The 22215-nt window shown below is 39.4% G+C and overlaps 1 protein-coding gene across 1 annotated transcript in view; it reads right to left on the bottom strand.

Annotated features, from left to right (window-relative positions):
* Window positions 1-21054, bottom strand: part of SFXN1 (sideroflexin 1) — a 62136-nt gene extending 41082 nt beyond the window's left edge. Inside the window, exons 1-4 of the mRNA XM_007956036.1 lie at window positions 20891-21054; window positions 5959-6129; window positions 4315-4413; window positions 577-652 (exon numbers count right to left, since the gene is read on the bottom strand). Of these exons, the coding sequence (XP_007954227.1) occupies window positions 577-652; window positions 4315-4413; window positions 5959-6129; window positions 20891-21054 (510 nt within the window). The remainder of the gene's footprint in view (window positions 1-576; window positions 653-4314; window positions 4414-5958; window positions 6130-20890) is intronic.
* Window positions 21055-22215: the final 1161 nt, after the last annotated feature.

Genomic DNA, 22215 nt, shown 5'->3' with positions numbered 1-22215 from the left:
GAGTGACTAAAGGAATATGGGCTTTGGGGTCTCATAATCTTGAGCTTGGATGCTGGCTCTTCCTTTTCTTCAAAAGAGTGACCTGAGACTACACAGTGTTGGATGGACTCTTAGGGTGGGTGAGCTTTTAGCATTTAATACACAGTGTCAGACAGACCAGGGTCTTGGTCAATGTTTTTTGGTGACAACCCTTCCCAAGCTTGGTAGAAGATATAATTAAAAACATGCAGCTGAAAACATTAACTATAATAACCAGTTGCCACTGAGTCAGTTCCAACTCATGGAGACCTCATATGTGTCAGAGTAGCACTGTGCTCCATAGAGTTTTTCATGGCTGATTTTTTGGAAGTAGATCACCATGTCTTTCTTCTGAGAAGCTTCTGGGTAGACTCAAAACTCCAACCTTTCAGTTAGCAGTCATGAACTTTACCCATCTGCACCACCCAGGGACTCTAGTAACTATAATAAGACAACCATATTATGATATGAACCATGTTTATGAATAATAGAGGAACTTGAGCCAGGCAGGCAAAAAGAAAATAAGAAGCTTTACTAAGGAAATAAAAATCAGAGTACCTTGGTTAGTGCATTGAGTCCTAGAGCTGTTGCTACAGCACCAGTTGTTGCAGAAACATAGGCTGTTCCCAATTCACTGAAAAGAAAAAGAATACTGCATATATAACACAAATATATGAGGAAACTTGAGACACCATTTCTTGAAGACACAAGGGCGCAAATGTAAAGGATCATGATGAAGAATAGTGAGTCCACCAAACCACATGCATTATCACTCCACATGTACTCTAGATAAAAAGCAAGTGGACCCATAAGAAATGTGATTCTTCACATATAAGCTCAATACATTTAATAGAAGCAGGCATATACAGATGATGTGTGCACGGGGTGGAGATGGGAGGGGAGCCATGAGTGTGCAAGAATCTACAAACGCATGAGTACACATTGGGCTAAATGTTTGTAGCACATTTACTTGAATTAAAAAATATATTTTTTTCAAAATATTAATATATACATACTGAAAGTAAAAATGCAACACTGCCAATTTTAAAATTATATCTTGCCACCTAAAAATACTAAAAGTTTCATCTTCAAAACACAGTTAAGCTAATGTTACCTTTCAAGAAAAGTTAAATTCAAAGACTGGAGGAAATGAAGAAGGTATGATAAATAGTGCTGCATGATAGATTTCAATATCCTTAGTTCCATATGATGATAACAGAAGAATATGGAGTATCAAAGGTAATTTTAAGTGAGAAAACAAACAAAAAACATTTTTCTTTCAAGCATCATATAAGTTCTGCTAAAATTTTTGATTAACTAATCTCTTTAGCCTGTCTAAAATTTTTTTGCAGCAGGCAAAATTTTAAAACCATTTACACTTTTTCACGATTCACAATAGCAAAGACACAAACAACCTCAAATGCCCTCAATAGATGAATGGATAAGTAAAATGTGATACATACATATAATGACTCCCAAAAACCAAACCAAACTCACTGCCATTGAGTCGGATCCAACTCACAGCAATCCCTCCTTGGGTTTCCAAGGCGGGATCACTACGGAAATAGATTGCCCAACCTTCCTTCTAAGGAGTGGCTGGTGGGTTTGAACCACCAGCCTTCTGGTTAGCAGTCAAATGCCTTAGGCACTATGCCACCAGAGCTCCTATTCAGTGATAAAGAAAAATAAGTTCCCAAAGCACCTAGGAACACAGATGAACCTGGAGGACATTATGCTAAGTGAAATAAGTCAATTACAAAAATAAAAATAACCCCAAACATTGTATGTTCTCACTTTTGTGAATGACTTTTAGTGGCATAGTGCCTAAGGCATTTGACTGCTAACCAGGAGGCTGGCGGTTCAAACCCACCAGCCACTCCCCAGAAGGAAAGTTGGGCAATCTACTTACGTAGTGATACTGCCTCAACCCAAGGAGGGGTTCGTCAGTCATTAACAAGGATGGAGAGTGAAGGGAATTCACTCTCTAGATAGTGGACAGTTGCTGATGAGAAAGGTAACACCAAATGAGGATGAAGTGTACACAGCTTGATGAGAGTAAATGATGTCACTAAAAAGTACATGAGAAAAAAAGATCTGTTGGTAATTGCTATGGCATACATGATTTTGAAACAACAGCAAACTAAACAATAGCAAAAACACCCCAAAAATACATTATGTGTGGGTATTTATGTATGTATGTAGGCATATATACATATAAAACCAAACCAAGCCCACTGCCATTGAGTCCCTTCTGATTCATAGCAACCTCTTCTGGGTTTTCAAGACTATAAATCTTACAGAAGTAGATCGCCTCATCTTCCTCCCATGGAGCAGCTAATCAGGCTTGACCTGCTGGCCTTCTGGTTAGCAACCAAGTGCCCTACCCACTATGCCACCAGACCTCCTTATATACACATATAGGTATATATGTATAGGTGTATACATATTTATATGTATACACATCTATGTGACTTTATGCACATATATTCATGGATATAATAAAGCACACAGGGACACAGTTACAGATACTTCTTAGACATAACCAAACATTACACAGGATTGGATTTCTGGGTTAGAAGGATTAGGACCATAGTCTTATGGGTCATCTTGGTCAACTAGCATAATTTAGTTTATAAAATTATGTTCTACACCCTAGTTTGGTGAGTAGTGTCTGAGTTTTAAAAGTTTGTGAGCAGCCATCTTTGATACAACTCCTGGTCTTTACTTATTATCCGGAGTAAAGAGAAAGAAGGAAATCAAAGACTGAAAGAAGAAACTAGTTTACAGGATAAATAATTCTACATGAACCACAGCCTCACTTACCCTGAGACTAGAACTAGATGGTGGCTGACTACCACTATTGATTGTCCTAATCAAGGCCAAACTGATGGACCTCGATAAAATGGAGAAAATACGTGGAATAAAAATGCTCAGATTCCTAAAACAAAATAAAAAGTAAATAAGCAGACCTGGACTGATTGAGATTGGAGGACTCCTCAAGACTATTGCCCTGACACACTCTTCAAACCTTGAACTGAAATGAACCTCTAAGGTTACCTTGTAGGTAAATAACAAATCGGCTCAAAAAATAATGACTATCACCTGTGAGTACTATCCTCCTTTAAAAAATCACCTATATGAGACCAAATAGTCAACAATTACTTTAAAACAAAGATGAAAATGTAATGGGGTAGGGAAACTAGGCTAATGGAAACAGCACAACTAGTATGGAAATTATGAGACTGTTCATACATTGTAAAGAATGTGACCAATGTCACTGAACAACTTGTGCAGAAATTATTGAATGGGAATCTAAACAGTTGTGTAAACCTTCACCAAAAACACAATAAAATATTGGTTAAGAAAGAAACTGTTATACTTTCTCTTTGGCTCCATAGATTAGGTATTTCAAAAACAAAAGTAAAAGTTACACTGCCACGGTTTCTCCTTGATTTCTACAAAATCCATACTGTGCTGACCCAGCTACTTTTTTTGCATTGTTGTCAAAATATATATACCACATTTGCCAATTTAACATGTTTTTTTCACACATACAATTTAGTGACATCAATTATTTTAATCATATTGTACTACGATCACTAATATTGGTTGCCAAATTTCCCATCACATAAACAGAAACTCAATGCGTTCTAAACAATAACTCCCCCTTTCTCCTTCCTTCCCACCCCTGATAATCATCAATACATTTTGGTTGACCCAGCCACTTTTGATGTTGGTGGATGTCACATGTGCAGGTTCATGGGGCTATGGCTTATCATTTCCCATAGGCCATGGTTGAGCTACTAGCTGTGTGTTCTGTAGGGGGAATGAGCCTGAAGGAGCAAGAGACAGAGCAACCTACCAGTACTACTTTAACAACATGAGTAATGTCTGAGACAAAGCAAAACAAAAAACAAACCTGATTCTGACTTATGGTAACCTATGTGTGTCAAACAGAACTACGTTCTATAGGGTTTATAGTAGCTGTGATCTTATGGAAGTAGTTCACCAGGATTTTCTTCCATGGCACCAACTGGGTGGCTTCGAAATAGCCACCCTTTTTGTTAGTAGCTAAGCGCAAACCATTTGTACCACCCAGGGACCTAATGTTTGAAAAGGCAGGCTGCAAAAAATTGTCTTAATAGAAAGGGAAGGAAAGAGCACTTCATTTAAAAATACGCTACATAATAGTCTAAACAATTAGTACAAATATGTTTTTGTAAACAGAAGAATGTCATCACTTAATCCAATGAAAGATGGAGAACTGAAGGAGATGGTTGAAATTTGCAGTCTTACTTTACAGTGAGAGGGGCATCTCCACTTCTGTTGGTGTAATTTACAACTGCGTTGAAGGACTGGTTAATCCATTGCCAGAAGAGCACCGCTGGGGTAGTCCTAAAACAGAAAAATCCATCATATCACAGTATCACTTGTTACCTCACTGCCGTACAGAACAGAAACCATGAGTATCAGTTACAAAACAGGAGAAGAGCTAGAGAAGGGAGAATGAACGTGTGAAAGGCTTGCAACTGGGGATATATGTGACTGAGTAGGTTTCTATCCTCTGAACCTCAGTTTCTTCATTCATTAGATGTGGGTACCAACAAGCTCAGAGGGTGACTCTGAGGATGAAGTATGATAAAATTTGTAGAGGGCCCAGCCCAGAGTTAAAACAAACAAATAAATAAATAAATGATGAGTTGACTCCAACTCATAGTTGAACTCATGTGTGCAGAGGAACACTTCATGGGGTTTTGTTGTTGTTGTTGTTATCTGCCGTCGAGTCAGCCCCGACTCATAGCGACCCCTCCTTGGGTTTCCGAGGCAGTATCACTACGGAAGTAGGATTGCCCAACCTTCCTTCCGAGGAGTGGCTGGTGGGTTTGAACCGCCAGCCTTCTGGTTAGCAGTCAAGTGCCTTAGGCACTATGCTACCAGAGCTCCTTCATGGGGTTTTAGTGGCTGTGATCTTTGGGAAGGAAAGTGCCAGGGTTGTTTTTTTTTTTTTAAATTTTTATTGTGATTTGGGTGAAAGTTTAAAGAGCAAATTCATTTTCCCTACAGCAGTTCACAAACAGTTTATTTCATGACATTGATTGCAATCTTCAGAATATAACAACTCTCTTCCCACTTCCTCCCTCTGTCCTTCTTTCCTATGTATTCCTGCCCCCTGAACTATCTCCCTATGGAAATGCTGCTCTTCTGTTCCCTGAGATTGTTCATTCTAAGGAAGGTTATCTATCTGGTGTAAATGTTCACCCTCTATGTCTCTCTATTGTTTGGCTGGAAGCCACGGTAGTGAGTTTAGTTCTAGACCTGAAGGGTAACTAGGGGCCACTGTTTTGGGGGTCTCACCAGGCTCTATCAGATCAGTAAGCCTGGTCTTTTTTTATGCTTTTGAGTTTCGTTCCACATGTTCTCCCAGCCAGGCCTTTCTCTTGATATGCTTATGGGTAGGTTTGAGGAAGATGAGGCAATCTACTTCCATAAAGTTTTACAGCCTTGAAAACCCAATGGGCATTGCTGTGAGTTGGAATTAACTAGATGGTTGGGTTTTTGAACAATAAAAAAACCAGTTGCCATCGAGTTGATTCTGACTCATGGTGACCCTATGTGTGTCAGAATCGAACCGTGCTCCATCGGGTTTTCGATGGTTGGTTTTTCAGAAGTAGGATGCCAAACTTTTCCTTCAAAGCACTTCTGGGTAGACTTGAATCTTCAATTTTTCAGGTAGCAACCAAGCCTGTTAATTATCTGTACCACCCAAGGGCTCTGAAGGACAAAGAGCTTGCTCAGGGAAAAAGTAAAGCAGATCACTGGGGTCACAACTTTTATACAAAATGGAACTAAAAATGAAATGACATTTTATTTCAATAAAGTTGTTTATGTACATAAAAAATACACTTTAAGCTTCTGTAATTTAAAAAGGATGTAACTTACCTATAAAATGTCATCATGCAGCCTGTGATGGTCATGTTCATTGGAACTTGAGCTGACATTCTTCCTATCAAAATCATCTTTTCACCAGTGTCAGGATGAAAAGCTGAATCATAGATATATTTTGCTCTCCATAATTCATTTTCTGTAAGACCTGGAGGCACAATTCCTTGTCTAGGAAAAATAATAAGGCAACGGTTCATTTCAAATACAGACAAGTAGCTACTATGTTTTTACAAGCTTACACTTATCTGAAACAAACTGGGCCTGGATGGAGTAGCAGGACACTAACTAGGATATTTAGTCAGTAACTCTGTTGTACGTAGTGTTGCTATGGAATCAGAGCTGACTCGATGGCATCTAACTACAACATAATTGGTAAAATCTTAATAACACAAAAGTCAATAAACTTTCAAAATGAACATTTCAAACCCATTCTGAAATTACATGTAATTCTGAAGACCTTATCTTGCATAACAGAGAAGTATTCAACTTTTAAACAGTCTTTGTTTTAAATTATGTACTTAAAAATGTATTTTGAACTTTGTGAACTCGTAAATATTTTAACCAATTAGACAAAAGTTGTGGCAATCAAGAATATTAATTCCTTTTTAAAACAGTAGTTTGAAAGCTTAGATAAGACTCTTTTTTAAAAAAATAAAAAAACTTTTTATTGTGATTTGGGTGAAAGTTTACAGAGCAAATCAGTTTTTCATTAAACAATTCAAACACGTTTTGTCTCATGTCACTGAAAGTACTCCCCTCAATGTAACAACACTCCGCCCACTTCTTCCCTGTGTTTCTCCTTTCCTTTCCTCCTTCTCCCCTATCCTTTCCTGCGTTCTGAACTTTGTCCTTGGACAAATGCTTCCCTTTTGATAGCAAATGGCTAATTGTTCAAAGGAACGTATACCTCCCTGGTATTATTATTCATGTTACGTTGTTATGTGCCGTAGAGTTGGACCCAGCTCATAGCGACCCCTTCTTGGGTTTCTGAGGTGGTATCACAATGGAAGTAGATTGCCTAACCTTCCTTCCGAATTCACATTATAGACCTGTCTATTGTTTGGCTGAAAGTTGAGCCATGGGGGTGAGTTCAGTTCCAGTCTTGAAGGATGACTAAGAACCATAATCTTGAGGCTTCTACCAGTCTCTATCCAACCAGTGACCCTGGTCTTTTCATGATTTTGAGTTTTGTTCCATATTTTTCCCAATCTATCTAGGACCTTCTACTGTGATCCCTCTCAAAGCTGTTGGCAGTAGTAGCCAGGTCCACCTAGTTCTTGTGGACTCAGGGTCATGGAGGCTGACGTTAGCATGGTCCATTAGTCCTTTGGAGTAATTCTTTCCATGGGACTTTGATTTTCTTCACTTTGCTTTGCTTTAGTCCAGTGAGAGACCAATAGTTGCACCTTAGATGGTTGCTCGCAAACTTCTAAGACCTAGGCCACTATTCACCAAAGTAGGATGCAAAACATTGTCTTTGCAGACTATGTTATGCCAGTTGATCTTGATGTCTCCCAAGATCATAGTCCTGAGTCCCCAGGCCCACCAACTCACTCTCTTAGGGTTTTTGGTTATGGCTAAGAAGTGTTCATAATTTTGCTTCTTACACACTCTACTATATTCACGAATATATTTGCAGCACATGTAAATACATATGTAGAAATATCGTCGGTCAAACCGTGGTGCAGTGAATTACTTAGTATGGCTTTTCTAGCCAGTTGTTGGCTTCTACCAGATTACTGGGTTGCTGTTGTTGTTGTTGTTATGTGCCGTTAAGTCGGACCCGACCCATAGCGACCCCTCCTTGGGTTTCCGAGGCAGTATCACTACGGAAGTAGATTGCCCCATCTTCCTTCCAAGGAGTGGCTGGTGGGTTTGAACCGCCAGCCTTCCGGTTAGCAGTCAAGTGCCTTAGATTACTGGGTGGGACCATGCAAATAAGGTGTGTGGAACTCTAATGTGGGGATTAGTTAGATTTGTCATTCTGCTAGGCTTAAAATGAGCCTTCTTAGAAGCAGAAAGGGGGATCTCACTGCCATAAAGAGAGAAGAGCCAGAGGTAGAGTGCATCCTTGGACCCAAGATCCCTGAGCTGGACCTTCTTGACAGAAAAACAGAGATGACCAGCAGAGAAGACCAGCTGAGAAGACCACAGAGGAACCAAGAGGCCTGAGGCAAAGAAGTGGGCTTTCCAATCCACAGAGCGAGAAAGCTGAGTGCCTTTTGGCAGGAGGCTTGCTAGTGGAGTGGGGTGCACATAGGTGTACCTATGGGCAGAGCTGAAAGAGCTTTATAACACTTGCCGGAGCAGGACAGAGTCTAGGTCAAAAGGCCAAGGGCTAGAGAGGCATGCCTGAGGACACAGCAGAGGGGAGACTGTCCTGATCAAAGAACTGTATCCTGAGTGTTCCTGAATCTGAATTGTAATCTGTTACTTCCCTAACAAACCCTATAATCGTGACTATTGTCTGTGAGTTCTGTGTGGCCACTGCAATGAATGAACAAACGCAGAAGAGAAGAAGTGGGTGATATGGGAGGGACAGTTGATTACAGAGTTGGTAAAAAGGCTGGAGGGTGGCGGCATATTGGGCCTCATAGGAATATGCCTTGGGCTGTTGATAATGACTCTGTTTTCATCTCCTGAGGTTGGAGGAGGTCAGAAGATGCCACCTCCATGTCCTTTTTGCACAAACCTATATATATTCATAAGTATGGTCCCATTCTCCTTCCCACACCTGTTCAGCTTACATGTAGATCAGACTCTTCAGTTTTTGGTGAACACACTTTCAGTCTCTCTTCTAAGTTCTATCTGCCATGACTTTATTCACAGGCATCACACTGTACCTGCTGCTTTACAACCACATTTTAAACTCAATAATGTATTATGAACACATCTCTGTGTCATTATTCTTCTATTTGTGGTTGCTGTTAGGTGCTGTGGAGTCAGCTCCAACTCGTAGCAACTCTATGTACAACAGAATGAAACACTGCCCAGTTCAGCACCAACCTCACAATATTTGCTATACCTGAGCCAATTGTTGCGGCCACTGTGTCATTCCATCTCATTGGGGGCCTTCCCTGTTTTCACTGACCCTCCACTTTACCAAGCATGATACTAACTCCAGGGAATGGTCCCTTCTGACAACATGACCAAAGCAGGTGAGACAAAGTCTGGCCATTCTCACTTCCAAGGAGAATTCTGGCTTCACTTTTTCAGGAGAGATATGTTAGTTCTTCTAGCAGTCCATGGTACTTTCAGTATTCTTTGCCAACACACCACTCAAAAGCATCAACTCTTCTGTTTTCCTTATTAATTGTCCAGCTTTCACATGCATATGAGGTGATTGAAAACACCATGGCTTGCATTAGGCACACCTTAGTCAAAGAGACAACTTTGCTCTTTAGCACTTTAAAGAGGTCTTTTGCAGCAAATTTACCCTGTCTATTAGGTCATCTGATGTCTTGACTGCTGCTTCCATTGGTGTTGACTGTGAAAACCAGTAATATGAAATCTTTGCCAATTTCAATCTTTTCTCCATTTATCATGATGCTGCTGATTGGTCCAGTTGTGAGGATTTTCATTTTCTTTATGTTGAGGGGCAACCCATACTGCAGACTACAGTCTCTAATCTTCATTAGTCAGTGCCTCAAGTCATCTTCATTTTTAGCAAGCAACATTGTATTGCCTACATATCACAGGTTGTTAATGAGTCTTCCTCCAATCCTGATGCCATGTTCTTCATATATCCAGTTTCTTGACTTACTTCCTCAGCATACAGATTGAATAAATATGGTGAAAGAACACAACCCTGACACACTCCCTTCCTGATTTTAAACCATGCAGTATCTCATTGTGTTCAAATGACAGCCAGGAGTCTTTCTATAGGTTCCTCATGAGCAAAATTAAGTGTTGTGGAATTCCCATTCTTCTCAATGTTATCCATAATTTGTTATGATCTGCACAGTCAAATGCTTTTGCATAGTCCATAAAACACAAGTATACATCTTTCTGGTATTCTTTGCCTTCAGCCAAGACCCATCTGACATCAGCAATGATATCCTTCATTCCATGTCCTCTTTTGAATCCAGCTTGCATTTCTGGAAGTTCCCTGTCAATATACTGCTGTAACCACTTTTGAATTATCTTCAGTAAGATTTTACTTGCATATGATATTAATGATATTGTTCAATAATTTTCACATTTTGTGGGATCACCTTTCTTTGGAATGGGTACAAGTATGTATCTCTTCCAGTCAATTGGCCAGACAGCTGTCTTTCAAATTTCTTGGCATACACAAGTAAGTGCCTCCAGCACTGCATCTGTTTGTTGAAACATCTCAAAGAGAATTCCGTCAATTCCTGGAGCTTTGTTTTTCAGCAATCCCTTCAGAGCAGCTTCGACTTATTCCTTCAATACCATTGGTTCTTCTTCTTTTTTTTTTTTTAATTGTGATTTTACCTCTTCCCCGTGTCCATCCCTCCATGGACTCTTGCCCCATGAGCTGTCTCCCTGTGCATAAGCAGCCCTTCTTTCTCCCATGATTGTTCTCTGCAAGGAGAGTATCTACTTGAGGTATCCTTCAATACCACTGGTTCTTGATCATATGCCACCTACTGAAATGGATGAACATCAACCAATTCTTTTTGGTAGTCACTCTGTGCATTCCTTCCATCTTCTCCTTCTCCTCTTTTTCTTTAAATACATTTTATTGAAATATAATTTATGTACAATGAAATACACAAAACCGAAGTGCCATGGGTCAATGTATCTTTTTTGGGGGGCAGTGTTTCTCCCATTCCCTCCCACTTCTGGCAACCAACAAAGAAAGTTTCCCTCTATATATAAACCTTTCCTTGACCCTCTACAACCATGAGCTAATACTATATTTGTCCTTCTGTGATTGACTTATTTCACTCAGCATAACATCCTCCAAGTTCATCCATGTTATGCAGTGTTTTGCAGACTCTACATTATTCTTTAGTGCTGCATAGCATTCCATTGTGTGTATGTACCATAGTTTGCTCATCCACTCTTCCGTTGATGGGCACATAGGTTGTTTCCACATTTTTGCTATTGTAAATAGTGCTGCAATGAAGATGAGTGTGCACATATCTGTTCCTGTCCTGGCTCTCACCTCTCTAGGACAGATACCTAGAATGGGATTGCTGGGTCAAATGGTATCTCCAATTCCAGCTTTCTAAAGAATCACCATACTGCTTTCCACAGTGGTTGTATCACTTCACAGTCCCACCAGCAGTGTATGAGAGTCCCAATCTCTCCACGTCCCTGCCAACATTTGTTATTTTCCGTCTCGCTGAACCTTGCCATCAGTAATGGGCTGAGACAGTATCTCTTTTTGTTCTGATTTGCATCTCTCTGATGGCCAGTGATTGTGAGCATCTCTTCATGTATTTGCTGGCCACCTGAGTATGTTTGTTCCTTGGTGAAGTGTCTAATCATGTCTTGTGCTCATTTTTCAATTGGATTGTTAATTCCTTTGCTGTTGAGGTGTTGGAGTTTTCTATAAATCTTAGAGATAAGTCCCTTGCCAGATATGTAATTATTGACAAGTATGAATTTGTTGCTGTCATTTTGTTATGTGCTTTTTCGTGGTGTTGATTTCTTTGTTCCATATAATTTCCCGTGCTGAGCTCATTTTGTTTATGAATCATGTTATCACTTCCTTCATTGCTACTGTTTTAGTATTTGCTAAATATTTGTGCTGGCCCTTTATTTTATGTTGATGTGAAGGCTTATCATTTTTCTTTGAGGTTACCCTGTGATTTATAGTTTTCTTCCTAAGTTTAGAACAGTCTGTTCTATCTTGTAGTTGCCATGACTTCCCTACTATTTAGAAGTTCTGCCACTACACATTTTTTTTTCCCTCTTTTTGGTTTGTAGTTGTCTTCATTTGTCAACCGATGTCTCTGGTTCCCTGTTTACAATTTTGTAGACTTATTTACTTTGGATACTTCCATAGCTGGGTTGGATTTTGGCTTATGTCATCATGTGTTAATGGTCAGTTGTTTGCTGTTATTGATTCTCTATCCAAAGTACTTCCTTTAGTGTCTCTTGTAAGGTTGGTCTGGTTTTAAGAAATTCCCTTAATTTCTGCTTGTCTGGAAATGTCCTGATCTCACCATCATATATTTGAAGGGCAATTTTTCTGGGTATATAATTATTGGTTGGAAATTGTTCTCTTTCAGGGTTTTATATACACTATCCCATTGTTTTCTTGCCTGCATGGCTTCTGCCGAGAAATCCGAGCTTAGTCTTATTGGTTGCCCCTTATAGGTAACTTTGTTTTTCCCGTGCTGCTTTCAGGATTCTTTCTTTGTCTTTGATTTTGGTGAGTTTGATGATGACATGTCTTGGTGATTTTCTTTTGGGGTCTATCCTGTTTGGGGTTCACTGGACTTCTTGAATGGATATATTCTCATTTTTCATCATACCAGGGAAATTCTCTTTCAACAAATCTTTGACAATTTTTTCTGTGGTTTTATTTGTCTCTTCCTGTTCTGGAATTCTGAATACACATAGATTATTTCTTTTAATGGTATCCCACATGAACCTTAAGTTTTCTTCAATTTGTTTTGATCTTTTTTCTGATTGATTGCTTTCCAAAGAAGCACTGAGGTTATTTGTCTTCAATCTCACTAATTCTGTCTTCCATTGATTCAATTCTACTCCTTTACCCGTTCAATGTCTTATCTATTTCTGAAAACTTAGTATTAATTTTCTGGATTTCTATGTGTAGATTTTGTATCATTTCTAATTTTTCATTTATTTTATAATTTTTTTCTTGTATTGTCTTTTGAAATTGTTCCAGGGTTCTCTGTGTTTTCCTTAATGTTGTCAGTGTTTTCCTTAATATGTCTCTCAATTCATTGAAGATACCTAAATAGAATTCTTTTGAATTCCTTATCAGGAAGTTCCAATGCTGCATCTTCCTCAGGGATGTGTTTTGGGTCTGTATTCTGGTCCCCGTTTCTCCTGCTTTATCTTGCTCCTTTGTATTCACTGTAATGCTCTGTTGTCTCTCCGAAGCATTGTGATATTTTTGTTAATTGGTGACTGTACGTTGGAGTGACTTGCCCATGATTTTCCTTTTCTTTGTTTTGTTTGTTTTCTACATAAGCAGGGTACTGTGTTGTGCTCCTCTATTCCCTAGTTGGCAGCACTTATACACTTACCACCTGCCTTCTTTCCCATTGTCAGCCTCCCATATGTCCCTGTTGTCCTTGGCAAACAGAGCCTATTCTTAGGTTCCTGGAATCTGAATGAGAATGCTGTCACTTTAAAATCCAAAATGGCCACCATTTGTAAAGATTTAAATGGCTGCACCATCGGTCACTTAAAACATCTAAAATGGCCACTGCTTGTAAACATTCAAAATGGCTTCACCCTCAGTCACTTTAAATATACAAAATGGCTGCTGCTTGTAAACAATCAAAATGGCTGCACCCTGTGGATATGGGATAGTTCACAGCTCAGGTTGCCTCCCTCCTTGCTGTTTCCCTTCCTAGTCATAGGCCACCAGTGCAGTCATTCTTGTACCCCTTGACGACCAGGGATGATCTTTAGGTCAATTCTCAGGTCCCAAAACCACTTGGAAATATTCAGGCTGTTGGTCCCATCAGAGTAGCTGATAGTCCACTGCTCCAACCATCTCTGAACTCACTATTTTCCTTCAGGTTTTTCCACTAGTTGGTGTCTAATCCACTTCTGTATAGTTCCTTTCAAAGCTCAGGGCTCTGGGATTATCTTCTGTATCTCTGTCAATTGGTTTCTCTTTTCTTTGTTGAAGAACATCTGTGTAGCTTGTCTGCCTATTCCTCTAACTTACCGGAAGTCCTCCTTCCATCTTCTTTTGACGCTTCCTGCATCATTCAATATTTTGCCCATAGAATCTTTCAATATTGCAACTTGAGTAATTTTTTAAAAACTCCATAGCATTCTACCATATAATCATAAAATATTATACCAAGCCCCCCATTGCTGGACATTTTAAATGCCTCATATTTATTTTTTTTGTATTTGTAAAGTAAATAAAGTAAATACGCTTGTAAGTAAACCTTTGCCCACATCCAAGATTATTTTGAAAGAAATGAGTACTTCTGCTAATACAAATATATAAAGTACAAAGACTTCAGTTATGTGTTTTGCTCATTTACTCTACTTGAATATGTCTTTTTTTTTTTTTTTAAATATCATCCTCCTTATCATCATAATTTATCATTTTTATTTATACCAATTATCCATATCTTCTGGTCCCAATACTTAACTATTTTGAAAGTCCATTTTGATATTTGATACAGCAATTTTCCTTACTTCACTACTCTTTTCCTTCCCACAAAAAGTCTTACTGAACTTATTCTTTGAGATAAACCTTAGAATCATTTTGTCAATTTTATAGGCAATCACAATTGTATTTTGACTGGAATTGTATTAGTCTGGAGAGAACCGACACCTCTACAATATGGAGCATTTTATCAAGGGCTCCTAAGAAGTGAGGATGGTGAGACTTTGTCTCATATACTTTGGACATGTTTCCAGGAGGGCCCAGTCTCTGGAAAAGGGCATCATGTTTGGTAAAGTAGATGGTGTGTGAAAAAGAGGAAGACTCTCACCTCAACAAGATGGACTGACACAGGGGCTACAATGAACTCAAATAGCAACAATGGTGATGATGGTACAGAACTGGGCAGGGTTTTGTTCTGTTGTATGTGAGGTTGCTATGAGTTGGAATCAACTTGACAACCCCTAACAACAACAATCTAGGACACTTCCCATCTCTTGTTATTTAAGAGTTCTTTTAATGATCCCCCAGTGGGCTTGTATATATAAGGAGCTCTGGTGGTGCAGTGCCAAAGGCATTTTACTGTTAACCAGACAGTTGTTGGTGGTTCAAACCCACCAGCCACTCCATGGAAGGAAGATGGGGCAATCTACTTCCATAAAAAAATTTACCACCTCGGATACCCAATAGGGGTCTCTATGAGTTGGAATCGACTTGATGGCAGGGAATTTTGTTTTTTGTTTTTTGAGTGGGCTTGTAGTTGCCACACATTTCTGGGTAAATTTATTCCAAGATATTTAACATTTTTTATTGTTTTATTGAATACAATTAAAAATTAAAAGATACTGTCTAACTATTGCTGGTTGATAGGAAACTACTGATTTTTGTGTATCTATTAAGTAGATATTTTATGGTATTCTCTTATTAGTTCCATTGTTTTTTCAGCTGAGTGTTAAAATGTTGTCACTTGCAAAGAATAATAATATTGTCTCATCTTTTCAATATCTCTATTTGTTTTTCTATGTCTTACTGAATTGGTTAGGATTTCTGGAACAATGCTACATAAGAATGAAGACACAGTCATCTCTGACTTGTTCCTTCTTTAATGAGAATGACTCATAATGCAACAATTCCAGGGTAGTGTTTGCTCAGATGTTAATAAAAGTTACAAGAAAAAAAAGAAAGGACCCATGTTCAAGTTTGGGAAAATGAATTAAACGGGGTGGTGAGTCTCTTTAATTTGTAAGTACATCTTTCCTCATCTGAGGAAAATTTCTTCGTATATATTTCATATTGCTTCTTTTGTACTTTTTTTTTTTCTTTACCCCCTAGTTTCTACTTTTGGAGTAATGATTATTTCATATTCATTCTCCATCCTCTCTTTCCTTTAAATATATTCTTTTTCATACCTTTCTGTTTTTCTTCTCTATCAGTGGTTGGCAAACTACAACCCACAGTCTGTTTCTGAAAAGTCTATGAGCTAAGAATGTTTTTTACATTTGTAAAGGGTTCTAAAACAAGCTGAAGTCCCTGTGTGGTGCAAATGATTTATGAACTCAGTTGCTAATGAAAAGGTTGGAGGTTCAAGTCCACCCAGAGGCACTTCAGAAGGAAGGGTTGGCAATCTACTTCTGAAGAATTAGCCATTGAAAACCCTATGGAGCACAGTTCTCCTCTGACACATGGGGTCACCATGAGTCAGAGTCAACTTGAAGGCAACTTGTATGGAACAAGCAAACAAAGAAGAATATGTGCCAATGATCCTATGTAGCTTGAAAAACCTAAAATATTTACTCTCTGGTCTTTTATAAAAAAAGAAGCCAAGATGGTGCAATGGTAAAGCACTTGGCTGCTAACAGAAAGATCAGTGGTTCAAACCCACCAAGCTCTGCAGGAGAAAAGACTAGGCTATCTGCTCTTATAAAGATTATAGCCTAGGAAAAAACTCTTGTCATATAGGGTTGCTGTAAGTTGGAATCAGCCCTAAGGCAACAATAAACCTTACAGAAAACTTTTGCCGACCTCTGATCTACATCTTTGGGGAGCTTCTTAGGTTTATTCTCTGATCTCTGTTTCTACTTTTGCACTGTGCCATCTCTGCTGTTCAGTTCCATATTAACTCCTGTGAATAATTTAATTTTGTTTTTGAGACTCTTTGCAATTTTTCCTTACAGTTCACCAAACTGTCTTTGCATTTCAAATTCTCCTCTTTTAATGGCTTTTTGTTTTAGATTCACAAAGAACATCCACTGTTCTGCCGAGTCTTCCTTTTCTTCATTTTTCAGTACTTTTTCATAAGGCTCTGTGATATTCTGTTGTCTGTGAATTCCCTTTTTGCTCATATCAGCACATGATAACATCCAGCCTGACTCAGTGATTGGCAATAATGTTTATAATTATCCTTGGTTCCCTTTCCAACTGCCTAAATGATGGTGAAGTGCCTGTCTCAGGTGTATTTCTAATGAGTACATTTAGGTGCATGAAAACCAAAAAACCAAACCCATTCCATTGAGTCAGTTCTGATTACGGTGACCCCATGTGTGACAGTAGAACTGCTTCATAGTGTTTTTAAAGGCTGTAATCTTTACAGAAGCAGAATGCCAGGCCTTTTTTCATCCATTGCACCACTGTTGTTGTTGTTGTTATGTGCCGTCGAGTCGTCCCCGACGCATAGCAACCCCTCCTTGGGTTTCCGAGGCAGTATCACTACGGAAGTAGGATTGCCCAACCTTCCTTCCGAGGAGTGGCTGGTGGGTTTGAACCACCAGCCTTGTGGTTAGCAGTCAAGTGCTTTAGCCACTATGCTACCAGAGCTCCATTAGCTGGGTTTAAACTATCAACCTTTTGATTAGTAGTCAAGTGCAAACTGTTTCTGCCACCCAGGGATTCCATCAATCCAGTTCCCACTTTCTAGCTGACTTTCCCCTAGAGCAGGAGTTAGCAAACCACTGTCTATGTCCTGTATGTTTTGCTACCTACCAGTGTTTTTTTTTTTTTTTTTTCACATTTTTCTAAAGGATGGTAAAATAAAAACCACCACCTGTATGTCAGTTTGTTGTACTGTGGTAGTTTGCATATTGCTACGATCCTGGAAGTTATGCCACTGGTATTTCAAATATCAACATGGTTGTACATTTCAATGAAGCTTCCCAAATAAGAGAGACTATGAAGAAAAGTCTGGTGATTTACTTCCAAAAAGTTCTGAAATAGTGCTGGAAGATGAGCTCCCTTGGTTGGAAAGCACTCAAAATACACAGTGGCCACAAGAACAGACTCAAGCATACCAACAATCATGAAGACAGTGTGAGACCAAACAATATTTTGTTTTCTTGTATATGGGATCACCATGAGTCAAAACTGACTTGACAGTAACCAGCAACAAAAAATAAAAAATCTAGAGAAATATGCTGTTTATGGCCCATAAAACCTGAAATATTTATTAAATGGTCCTTTGCAGAAAAAGTTATAATTACATTAATACCACATACAAATAAAATGTTGCAGTAGATTATTTAAAAAACAGTTGCAGCAGTACACTGACAGGGAACTTCCAGAGATACAAGCTGGATTCAGAAGAAGACATGGAATGAGGGATGTCACTGCTGATGTCAGATGGATCTTGGCTGAAAGTCGAGAATACCAAAAAGATGTTTATTTATATTTTATTGACCATTACAAAACCAGCATGTAGGTGGCATCTTCTTACCTCCTCTAACTTCATAAGGGGGAAGGAAGATCAAGATTATCAATAGCTGAGGCTTATTCCTATTAGGCAGAGGTTAGACATGTCATCACCCTCTAACCTTCTTGCCAATTCTGATACCTACTGTCCTTCCTACAGTACTCTACTTCTCTGCTGGGTTCTGTTGCAAAGGACCCATAGAACCCACAGACAATACTCATGATTATCGGGTTAATTAGGGAAGTAACAGGTTAAAATGCAGGATCAGAAACAACTCAGAACAACTGAGGATACAACTCAGAAACAACTCAGGATACACTTCTTCAATCAGGGCAGCTTCTTCTGAACCATGTTACAGGCATACTTCTTTCCGGCCTAGCCCTCAGCCCTGTTGTCCCTTGGCCTCTGTCCTATTCGGGTAAGTGTTACAAAGCTCTTTTAGCTCTGCACATAGGTGCCCAGAAAGGCATCCCACTCCGGCAGCAAGACTCCTGCCTGAAGGCACTCAGCTTTCTTGCTCTGTGGGCTGAGCCACCACTCTGTCTCATGCTGGTCTCTGCTGTGGGGCTTTGCTACCACGGCTTCTGTCTCTTAATATCTCAGCAAAATGTTACAGCTCTCTCTCTGCCTCCTGGGTCAAGGATATTCAGTGCAGAGATCTCAGGTCCAAAGGATGTGTTCTACTCCTGGCTCTTCTTTCTTGATGGTAGCGAGATTCCCCCTTTCTGCCTCTGGGAGGGCTAATTTTAAGACTAGTGAATAACAAAACTGACCAGTCCTCACATTAGGGTTCCAACTACCTTATTTTCATGTTCCCATCTCCACAAGACTGCCTTGTACCTTATTTACATTATTAACAAGCTACCCAATTGCCTTGGCAGGCCAAAAGCACCTTATATTTGCATAGTTCCACCCAGTCATCTGATGGGAGTCACAAAGACCATGGCTATACTAAGTAATTCACTGCCCGACAACTGTAAAGGCATTTAACTGTGTGGATCACAACAAATTATGGATAACACTGCTAAGAATGGGAATTCCAGGGCACTTAATTGTGCTCATATGTAACCTGTACATAGACCAAGAGGCAGTTATTTGAACAGAACAAGAGGATACTACATGGTTTAAAATCAGAAAAGTGTGTGTCAGGGTTGTATCGCTTTATCATGCTTATTCAATCTTTATGTTGAGCAAATAATCTGAGAAGCTAGACCATATGAAGAAGGACTAGAGAAAGATTTATTAACAACTTGTGATATGCAGATGACACAACCTTGCTTGCAGAAAATAAAGAATTGAAGCACTTATTGATGAAGATCACAGATTATAGCCTTCAGTATAGATTAAACCTTAACATAAAGAAAACAAAAATAATCACAAATGGGCCAATAAGCCGCATCAAGATAAATAGAGAAAATATTGAAATGTTAAGGATTTCATTTTACTTGGATCCACAATCAACACCCATGGAAGCTGCAGTCAAGAAATCAAACAACACATTGCACTGGGCAAATGTGTTGTAAAAGACCTCTTAAAAGTGTTAAAAAGCAAAGATGTCACTTTGAACACTAAAGTATGCCTGACCAATCACCTCATATGCATATGAACGCTGGACAATGAATAAGGAAGACAAAAGAAGTCCATGGTGCATTTGAATTATAGTCTTGGTGAGAAATTTTCAAATGCACCATTGACTACCTGGCAAAGAACAAACAAATCTGTCTTGGCAGATGTACAGCCAAAATGTTCCTTAGAAGTGAGGCCATGTAATCAGGAGGGACTATCTGGAGAAGAACATCATGCTTGGTAAAGCAGTTGTTATTGTTGTTATGTGCCGTCGAGTCAGACCCAACTCATAGCAACCCCTCCTTGGGTTGTCGAGGCAGTATCACTACGGAATTAGATTGCCCAACCTTCCTTCTGAGGAGTGGCTGGTGGGTTTGAACTGCCAGCCTTCTGGTTAGCACTCAAGTGCCTTAGATAAAGCAGAGGGTCAGTGAAAAAGAAGGAGATTCTCAAGATGGATTATTGACACAGTGACTACAACAATGGGCTCAGACACAGCAACCATTATGAGGATGGTGCAGGATTGGGTAGTATTTCGTTCTGTTGTACATGGGATTGCTATGAGTAGGAAACAAACTGACACACTCAACAACAAACAATAACAACAGAAAAAGTTTGCTGAACACTGACTTGGAGCGTATCTACACAGGCAGCATCCTCTCTTACCTCATGTCTGGCTCTATGAGCTGACGGAGTCCTCCTCAAACCTATAAACCACTGCCACCAACATGCTTCCCATCAGAACTCTTACCTGCAGAGCTTTATTCCATGGAGCTATACCTCAGAAGCAAACAATCTTCCCCAATTCTTGCTCACTTTTATTTTTCTTGTGTGATACTGGTCTGGATATAGAAAGATGCACAGAATGGAATGGGGAGAAGAGGCAGGGTTCTGGGCAAGGTAACCTCACAGATTAGTATCTATGGGTTGGAGGAACAGTTGCCTCATTTTCAGGTTATTCTGAACCTTGGATGGAGTCCCTGCGTGGTGCAAACAGTTAATGCGCTCAGCTGCTAAATGAAAAGTTGGAGGTTTGAGTTCACTCAGAGACGCCTCAGAAGAAAAGCCTAGACATCTGCTTGGGGAAAACCAGCCATTGAAAACTCTATGGAACACAGTTCCACTCTGATACATATGAGGTCATCATGAGTCAGTGAACTCAACAGCAATGGTTATGAACCCTGGGTATCTATGCAAGGGTAAGCAATGGGGCAGAAACAGGTCTTCCTTCTTCCTTTCCTTTCTCCTTCCTCCACTTTTCTTTTTTAAAGGATTCCAATGCAAAAAAAAAAAAAAAAGGATGTAAAATCACTAAGTGAAGGTTTAAAGGATATAGATTAATATGATGATCTACTGATATATCAAGACCCAAAAAACATTACCTGTAATCATGTATTGTTTTCCTTGCCTTCTCTAGTTGTTCGTTGCTCAACAGGATATTCCTGGGATCAGTTACAGTGAAGAAATGATTAGCTCGTCCAACAAAAGTGCTTTGGTCCCATCGAGGCTCCTTAACATTAATGTTTGGTGGTAGTTCTCCTGACATTGTCCTAGACCACACAGGATCAAAAAGGTAAGGTCACTTAAGGGTTACAATGTCACTATATATTATGGGCACCCCTAATCTGCAACAATGGGCTTAAGGATAGCAACAATTGTGAAGATGCAAGACCAGGTAGTGTTTCGTTCTGTTGCACATAGTGTCTCTATCAGTCGCAACTGACTTGATGGCACCTAACAACAGAATAATTTATAGAAATATTTTTGCTATAAAAGGCAGAAAGATTATCTAAATCTAAAGCTAACTCTGTCCATAGGTTTCAATCAATCTTGACCAAATTTCAGTCACTTCCCAGATATATGTATGTACTCAGTATTCCATCATTCGTTACTTTTTAGAAACCTGGAAATACTCTAGAAAAATAATATAAAAGTTTAAAATAACATCAGCAATAACAGGGTCTGAAATTTGAAGTTGCTTTTCTAACCAAAACAGTCAAGAGCTAAAAGGTCAAAAACCATGATCAAATGACTTCCGTTATTTTCTGGCTTTTTTTTTTTTTTCAAATCTCCTAGCCATCCTAGTGGTGCAGTGCCTAAGGCATTTGACCACTAACCAGAAGGCTGGTGGTTTGAACCCACCAGCCACTCCTTGGAAGGAAGGTGGGGCAATCTACTTCTGTAGTGATACTGCCTCAGAAATCCAAGAAGGGGTTGCTATGAATTGAAATAGACTCAACAGCAGTGTGTTTGGTTTGGTTTGATTTTAGCCATCCTAGTGGGAGTGAAATAGTATATCATTGTGGTTTTGCTTTGCATCTCTCTGATGGCAGATGACATTGAGCATCTTTTCATGGGTTTTGTGTCTGTGATAGTTGGAGTTGTGTGTCAACTTGGCTGGACTACAATTTTGTGTGGTTTAAGCAATTGTGATGTGGGTTATTCCCATGATGGGATCAGATGTATATGTTTTGAGCAGCCAATCCATTGAAAGGGAGTTTCCCTAGAAGTGTGGCCTGCTTCCAATATATTTATGGACATCCTGGGAAAAATATACGCTTCTGTGGATCAGGATCCTGTTGTGCTGCCTACAACTGTCCATGAGCAAACAATCCACCCTTCGTCCTGGAGATCTTGGATTCGTCATTCATTGGAGTCAACAGTCAGTATACTGCCTGTCGACCTTGAGCTCATCAGCCCCTGCAGC

Source organism: Orycteropus afer, unplaced genomic scaffold, assembly GCF_000298275.1.
Source record: "Orycteropus afer afer isolate SDZICR_OR568_19922 unplaced genomic scaffold, OryAfe1.0 scaffold00573, whole genome shotgun sequence".
NCBI classification, from domain to species: domain Eukaryota; kingdom Metazoa; phylum Chordata; class Mammalia; order Tubulidentata; family Orycteropodidae; genus Orycteropus; species Orycteropus afer.
The sequence above is the reverse complement of the archived record's forward strand: the minus strand, read 5'-3'. Positions and strand labels throughout refer to the sequence as shown.